The sequence below is a fragment of the Nematolebias whitei genome, chromosome 16, assembly GCF_014905685.2.
Source record: "Nematolebias whitei isolate Nwh7 chromosome 16, NemWhi1, whole genome shotgun sequence".
In the NCBI taxonomy this organism is placed as follows: Eukaryota; Metazoa; Chordata; class Actinopteri; order Cyprinodontiformes; family Rivulidae; genus Nematolebias; species Nematolebias whitei.
In genome coordinates this window covers 28,971,981-28,980,596 of record NC_056513.1, presented here as the reverse complement: position 1 = coordinate 28,980,596, position 8,616 = coordinate 28,971,981, and the positions used below count along the sequence as shown (strand labels likewise).

Here is an 8,616-nt window from a genome sequence, read left to right as displayed (position 1 = left end):
CCCCCCAGCATCAGCTCGCACACCGGCCCAGGGAGTCCAGGGACACCAGTTTGAGAATGACTACTTTAAAAGATCATAAACAGCTTAGCAGTTTAATTTACTTTTGTTTAGACAGGTAATCTTGTTGAGTCTCGTAGTCTCATTTACCAGAGAACAACAAGAGTACAAGAGTTTACCTGTATCTGTGTCAGATTATAGCTTTAATCCTCTACTGTACATAAAACATTGTACTTTGTAAATTAGAGCATATTTGGGGGGGGGGGGGGGGGGAACATGTCAAATTAAATAGTTTTGATAACTTGTAAATATCTCGCTCAAGACATTTGGCATTCCCAAATGTGATATGCACACTTTGTAGCAACATTTAGTCATACAAATGCTTTTATCAGTTTTTGTAGATTTCATGAGGATTTTATTCAGTTCAATAAAATAATTTTACAAAAAAAAAAAACATTAATTTACTACCAATCCTTTTGAATAATTAATATATTTAAAGGCCTAGACTCCTTGAAGAAATCCATGCATGTCACCCACCCCCTTTCATGACAAAGTTTTAGACCAAGAACGTCTTGTGAAGAGAAATGTCAAAATTATGGTCAAACATTAACAGTAAGAAAAGTAATCTCATGCATATCACAAGATCTCTACGCTCAGAATATGTGCTGTGAATGACTCAACTACTACCACTTTCAATTTTAGTGAACTATCCGTAAAACTGACTAATTTGTAAACTGGCTAATTGTAATTATCTGTGGTGCTATCTTAAACTGGATTGACTCCAAATGGTAATCCATTGTAGATGTGCAATCAATTTCTGGAAGGTTAATTCAAATTCATCCAGTGGTTCACAACAATTTGGGTAAAACACACACACACTCACGCAAACACATTGTCCTCTATTGCCTGTCGGTAGTAGGTAATAATAAATATTATGAAAAATACTAGAGGTTGGTGTTGTTTAGTTTGCCATAAATGCAATAGTTGTCTTGTTTGTAACAATATTTAAGTGGATGGTCACAATCAGTATTTACAGATATCAAGGAGGATCTATTTTAATTCTCTAATCCAGTGGTTCCTAACCCTGGTCCTTGAGGAACACCATCCTGCATAGTTTAGTTTCTTCTCTGCTCCACCTGAGTTGAATGAACGTGTGATTAGCAGGCTTCTGCAGAACTTGAGGGTCATTAAATGACTGAATCAGGTGTGTTAAAACAGAGAAACAACTAAAACATCCTGGATGGTGTTCCTCAAGGATCAGATTTGGGAACCACTGTTATCTAAATTCTCTTTTAAATCACATGTTCATACATTTTCTTTGCCATAAAGTGTAATATTTTATTTCCGCCTAAGAAAAATGCAGTGAAAACGCAGAAGAAAATATTACATTAATCCATATCCTGTATCTTTTCACCAGTTGCTGGCATCTCGTTTTCCATTTGATGACAATGTGATCGGCCTGTGTCTTTGCAAGCTGTTTCCTTTCCTGCAGAAGGCTTCTGTTGGCATCACTGTCCTCAACTTGTGTGCTCTCAGCGTGGACAGGTCAGTATAATAAAACTCCTCACCATTTAGTCACAGCAGCTGGTTTAACTGTCCCACTAAGGCAGAAATCTGATGGGGTTCAACTAGGCTGTCAGATTGAAATTGACAGTTTGGAAAATGGGTTTCTGTCCAGTCTTATAGCTGTTCATGCAAACATTGTTCTATAAACCCTAAACCAGGGTTATTCAACTAAACTGCTCAGTGGGTCACAGTTACTGAAAGCCAAGAGGTCAGGGGCCGGATATCCAGCAGTTATTTTCATTAAGTAAGTTTGTTTAACAGTTTAAAATCTAGTTTTATTTCAAAATGAACTCATTGGTGGGCCGAACTGGAGTTTACCTGTGGGCCTGATTTGGCCGCCGTGCCACCAGTTGAATAGTCCTGCCCTAAACCATTGTCAGTTTCACAGTGCACAGTTATTTACATGGCACTAATGGTTGGTATGTAGCCTGGGATGTAAAAAAATGTGTTACTAAAACAGCATTTGTGTGAATAACTACTACCAAAAAATTAAAAAGCTGGGAAAGATAATGGATGGCTAGATGGATGGATGGATGGATGGATGGATGGATGGATGGATGGATGGATGGATGGATGGATAGGTGCATCGATGGATGGATGGATGAGTGAATCAATGAATAGATGGATACATGTATGTATGTATGTATGTATGGATGGATGGATAAATGGATGCATGGGTGGATGGATGATGGATGGATGAGTGGATCGATAGATAGATGGACACATGTATGTATGTATGGAGGGATGGATGGATGATGGATGAGTGGATAATGGATGGATGGATGGATAGATGGATAAATGAATGCATGGATGGATGGATGATAGATGAGTGGATGGATGGATGATGGATAAATTAATGCATGGATGGATAAATGGATGGATGGATAAATGGATGCATGGATGGATGGATGATGGATGAGTGGATGAATGGATAGATGGATGCATGGATGGATGGATAGATGAATGGAATTTACTTTTTATTTATTTATTTGCTTGCTTGTTTGTTTGGTAGTTTATTTATTTTAGGGTAGCACACTCACTTTTGAAACAAGTCTACTTTGAGCAAATCCACAAGCTAACGGCTATTCTCAGCGGGGACACTTCCCAAAGGGCTAGCTGCCTTATAGATCCAGTTTTTATAATTAAATTGTATAATTGTACATAAGCATTAAAGTGCATATAAATAATCATGTAATGGCAAATTGAAGAGGATGTAAAAGGTCATAAAACAGGATTTTGCATAAACAGCTATGAAAGTTTTGATAATGGACCATTTTTCAGACGGCAACAATCGACTTTGGTCTCAGCTATGTTTGGACAACAGGTTAGCCTATCATTGGTGTCAGAAATAGCCTCTTTATCCAAACTGAGGCTGCTCCGAGAGCTAACCACAACATGTAAAATATAAAACCGTGCATAATATTTCCACAGAAGCTGACTTCAAAATATTCAGACTATATGAACATTAATGAATCAGAATCAGTTTTATTGTCATTGCACGGAAGCACAATGAAGTTACATTTCAGTACAGTCATCCAAAAAAACAACCATGGGTAAACAGGGAGACCTGAGGCTGCAGCGTCATGGGAAGCGCTGCCCTTTTCGTTTAGATAAGGAAAAGGGAAAAATGAATGTGACCAAAAAAAAGTTATGTGCACATGCATTGTGTTCCTAAAAACCTAAACTCAATCAAACCCAAAAAGCTTTTCCAGATGTCATAAACTGGTGTAATTTCTCAAGTTTTGTCTGTCATCAACATATTATCAATTTATTATTGTATGATTAACTAAACAGACAACAGCTTTGTATTGCCACAGCAGAATTACTACTGTTTTTGTCTTCATGAATAAACTGGTGCTGATGCACAGAGCCTTTAACTCTACAAACAATAAAAAAAAATATTCTGTCTAACCGAGTCAGCTAACTCTTATTCCATTCAAGACAAAAGGCTGTTTCTTAAGATTAAGTGTACGCAGATAGTTGCCTTTAATGCAATTTAAGTTATCTAGATGCAGGAATGTTTTTTGCTAGTTGTATATACTGTTTGATTTGATTCCACAGTAATGAGAGGAAGACGAGATAATCGTTTCCAGGAAGCTCATCAGGTCACAGCAAAGTGGTTTAACTGTGTAGTCCTCCTTTTGGTTTAAAAAAAATGTCTTCCCTTCATGAACTTTGAGTTTTATCTGCAGAAATTTTTTTATGATTTTAGTAAAATATTTCATGAACCTCTGGACGTTTTTTAATATATTATTGTATTTTCTAGAAGTAATCAGTGGATGTGCATCTACAACTAAATAACAGTTGAAATCACCCAGTTCAGGAGAAATCTAGACCCTTAATCATGTGATGTCAACATTGCTGTCAAGAGGGCAAGCATATGGATAAATTATTATTTATCAGTACCTCAAGACATCCCGTACTGAATAAATGATGATGCTGAAGTGCTGAGGTTCACTGTTGTTTCACTTAATGCACCATATGACTTCAGAGAAAACAGACCTGCCTACCTTTGAACAGACTCCAAGACTCGAGCAGCCAGACAATTTTAATGACCTCCATTATGAGACAGGAGGGTTCTGCAGCGTTGGTCATCTATGTTCTAATCTATTAGTCCCCAGGAACAGTACGGTAAATCTATTTTCTGTGCATTAAAAGTAATTTAATCTATTTTGTATCTTTTGAATGCAGCATGAAGAGAAGACAAAGAGGTAGATCTGTTACCACTTAGTGAAATATAAATGCCGCTTTGTTGTTCGACAGAGAAATTCAAATGTATCATGAAAAATATATTGTTTTCGCCATAAAATCTTGATGCGCCATTTTACTAAAACATCTCGACAAGTGGTTTCGATTAGTGAAGCAAACAACGGGTGTGCAGGAAACACAAGCCAACACACAGACCTCTGCCAACATGGGGCCAGCTTGTTTGGAGGCTTCACGGAAATATAAATATTAGATATTAAAAATAAACAATTGATCATCTCTCCGTATTAATTCTTAACATTTGGATAGTCTGCTGACGGAGCACTTTGTTGTGCTTGGTATGCTGCCAAACAGAGAAACTTTCTCATTTCTGTTGAACAATGAAGTGAGTGAGAGCATTTGAGTGTTTAAAGTTCTCTTTAGTTATCGCCCACCACCAAAGTTGCTGAATTTTCCCCTGACTGTTTGTTTTTTGTGTTTATGTTTGTCTGTACTCTTAGCAAAATATCATAAATTACTTTAAGAATTTGAATGAAACCTTCAAAAAGTAATTCCTGAGGTGGCATCTTCAGCTGATTAACGTTTGCATTCAATCCTGTTCAAGATGGCCGACATAGCAAAGCAATCTTAGCAAAGGTAAAAAAGGCTACTACTCCATCTCCATCAGTTTTACAGATATGGATGTAAGGTTTGGTGTGGTAGTAGATAAAATGATCCCCAAGTAATACTCTGAGGGCTAAGTGATCACACAAGACCCGTGTTTAAAACTTTGGTATTATTTAGTAGAATAAAGTATTCTGTCTGTTAGCAAAGCGGTACGGTGGCTCGGTTGGTAGAGCTGTTGCCTCTTAACGATAAGGTTGCTGGTTCAAATCCCAGCCTGGGACCTTTCTGAGTGGAGTTTGCATGTTCTCTCCGTGCATGTGTGGGTTTTCTTCAGGTACTCCGGTTTCCTCCCACAGTCCAAAAACATGCATGTTAGGCTGATTGGTGACTGTAAATTGTCTCTAGGTGTGAGTGAGAGAGTGAGTGGTTGTTTGTCTCGTTTGTCTCTATGTGTCCCTGAGATGGACTGGAGACCTGTCCAGGGTGTACCCCACCTCTCGCACAGTGACTGCTAGATAGGGGCACCAGTGACCCCCATGACCCAAAAAGGAAGAAGCGGGTAAAAGATAATGGATACCGTTACGGCTCAGTACCTTTTGGAGCCAAATCAATGTAGAATGGCCGTCACAGTCAACCGCCCTCAGCAAAAAACAAAAATGGCTATAGCAGACATTGTTTACAGATTTTGAATAAAAATGTGGTGTGGTAGTAATTGAGAATCATTCCCAGTGCAAACTCTGAGCATGCCATCTCATAATGTTGCATGAGATCACACTTTGCATTATGTTATATGTTGGACCAAAGCAGCTAACAGCTACATCATTTCACAACATTAGATGATCTTTGTCTAAAACTCTGACATGAAATGTGTATGTGTATGATGATATGCTTTAAAATTTTTAAATAATGTGACATGGTGACATGACTAGCTGAACATAACATACATTTAGAACGTTTTACTTCAGTCTTTCAGTGTATATCTCAGAATTATAACATTATATTTGTTTTGTATCTAGTTGTTCTTTTTCTCTTGACTCTGGTTAGTTTTTCTCAGAAATCTTCAGAATAAGTTGTTCATGCACAGAACTAAATGTTCCCTTTTTAACCTCCTTTTTCACAGGTACAGGGCTGTGGCCTCCTGGAGCAGAGTGCAGGGGGTGGGGATCCCTCTCCTCACCCTCATTGAGATCATAATAATATGGGTGTTGTCGTGCATACTGGCAGTGCCCGAGGCTGTTGTTTTCGACATTGTCTCCTTCAACTACACCAACATCACCTTTCGCACCTGCATGCTCAACCCAAAGACTGACTTCATGAAGGTAAGCTTTTGGTGCCATAGACCAATCTGTGTCTGGGAGCGTACTGTAAATTCCTCTAGATTTTACTGAAGCGCCCAGGAAGTAATCAATGGATTCACATCTACAAATGATTAAGATTTGGAGTCAGATTGATTCAAGATGAGTGCTGCAGATCACTGACCTTGTTAAAAACAAACAAAAAATGATTATAGCTTTGCCACTTTTATAACTATTAGATTAAAATTTGTACAGTCGGTCAACTGGTTACTCCATCACGTATTGTAAACGCTAACAGATTTAAGAAGTTCTTTATCTGGCCTGTAAGGCTGTGGGTGACATGTATTTCTGTAAAGAATGCTAACTTTACTGTCTTTATTCACATTACAAATAAAAACAATAAAGAGGCATGCTGTAACAGCCAACTTGGGATTATAGACGAGTGAAAACCTTTAGGCTCATTAAACCTGAGGTCAGTTTCTCTGTTTTATGCAAAGGATTTACATTATATTAGCATATCAAATGGTTTGTCATTGATCAAAACAACTTATTTTGCTTTTATTAATTCATTTTGTTTGTTTATTTTTTATTATGCCAGATTCCAAGGCTATGCCCGACTAATTTTACTTAATCTGATACAGCCAAACTGCAGACTGCAGTAATGTTTTTGAGTCTTGGTGTTTAGTTTTCAATGTTTAAGACAGTGGAGCCTCCTATGAAGAAGAAAAAAAGTCAATTTCACATCTTTTTAGAAATTTGCTCTCACTACAAAAAAGGTTACAGGTTCAAAACTTGGCTCTGGCCTATCTGTGTGAAGTTTGCATGTTCTCCTTGTGCATGCATTCGTTTTTGCTTATTTAGGGTTTAAAACTTGTCAGTTCGTGATAGAAACAAGTTGAACAACAGAATTACAATACATTCCTGCACAACACCAACAGAGCACTTGTGCAGATGAATTTTTACATTTTCTAATTCAGAAGTGATGCTGTAGAGGGGATGGGCAAGGTGGTGCAGCTGGTAGAGCTGTTGCCTCTCCGCGACAAGGTCGCCAGATCAAATCCTGGCCCAGGACCTTTCAGGGTGGCATTTGCATGTCCTTTACATCCATGCATGGATTTTCTCCAGGTACTCCAGTTTCCTCCCACAAACAAAAAACACGCATGTTAGGCTGATTGGTAACTCGTCTCTAGGTGTGAGTGAGAGAGTGAATGGTTGTTTGTCTCGTTTGTCTCTGTTTCCCTGGGATGGACTGGAGACCTGTCCAGGGTGTCCCCTGCCTCTTGCACAATGACTGATGGATATGGGCACCAGTGACCCCCACAACCAAAAAAGGAAGAAGCGGGTAAAGATGATGGATGGATGGATGGATGGATGGATGGATGGATGGATGGAGGGAGGGATGGATGGATGGATGGATGGAAGGATAGATGGAGGGATGGATGGATGGATGCATTAGGACTAGTAAGATAGAATATGCATTCCAACATGAAAACTACTTGAGGTGAAAGCTTGCCTATAGCTTAATGTCTCCTTCATCTTGAATGCATGTATTACCATATACTTTAAGTTGGAGAGTGTTTTTAATGGACATGCTGATACACTTGATTGAAAATATATTTTAAGTGCATGGATACAACATTAAAAACAATCAGCAACAACATATCCTGTTCCTTCAATAAATAATTAAAAATGTAAGAACATCAGAAGGTACTGTAAGGTTAAAGGAACCAACAACTACAAGAAAGCTCAACAATACTTCAAGTACCTCAGGTCTTACCAGTGTCCCAATACTGGTCAGTATTTTGATGGCAGTATCACTTTCCGAAATAAACCCAGCCAACACTTTTGCTATTAGCAATTGTGGCCTTTCCACATCCTTGAAGCACATAATTGATTGCAGGCCAAGTGCAATTACTGAGGCTTACAGAGCCCTAAGCTGAGCCATATGTGTCCTTCCAATTTCTCAAAGTTGTAGAAGTCTCTCCAAGATCTCTCTACAGTGCTGGAATCTAAAAAACAAGCTTCGTAATACAACTAATAAATGATAATATTTTGGTTTGTTACTTGTTTGCAGCATGACAGACTCATTAGAGGGGTTGAAGACCCAAACGATTTGTGTAATAAGGTTTGGTTACATTTTATGGTTTTAAAAATAACATTTTTATCATACCTTCCTAGAACCACAAGCCATTATTATTTACTGCTTGATTAGAACAGATGTGTTTTCAGACTCGTTAAAACGAGCAGTTTTCACGTAGGCTCCTTTGGCAACAGAGAACAACAGTCAGGAGGTGTTTTGGAATACTCAACTGATTTAATTACAAAAGCAGAGCATCTACAATTACACCAAGCCAAGCTGAATCCTTTTCAAATTAGGTGTGATAGATCGATAGACAGACAGACAGACAGACAGACAGACAGACAGACAGACAGACAGACAGACAGA

General features: G+C 38.3%; 1 protein-coding gene across 1 annotated transcript in view; it reads left to right on the top strand.

The window, feature by feature from the left end:
- The window catches only part of ednraa (endothelin receptor type Aa), a 19,693-nt gene that overhangs the window by 3,125 nt on the left and 7,952 nt on the right, over positions 1–8,616 (top strand). Inside the window, exons 2-3 of the mRNA XM_037690531.1 lie at positions 1,415–1,542; positions 5,996–6,194. Coding sequence (XP_037546459.1) covers positions 1,415–1,542; positions 5,996–6,194 — 327 coding nt within the window. The remainder of the gene's footprint in view (positions 1–1,414; positions 1,543–5,995; positions 6,195–8,616) is intronic.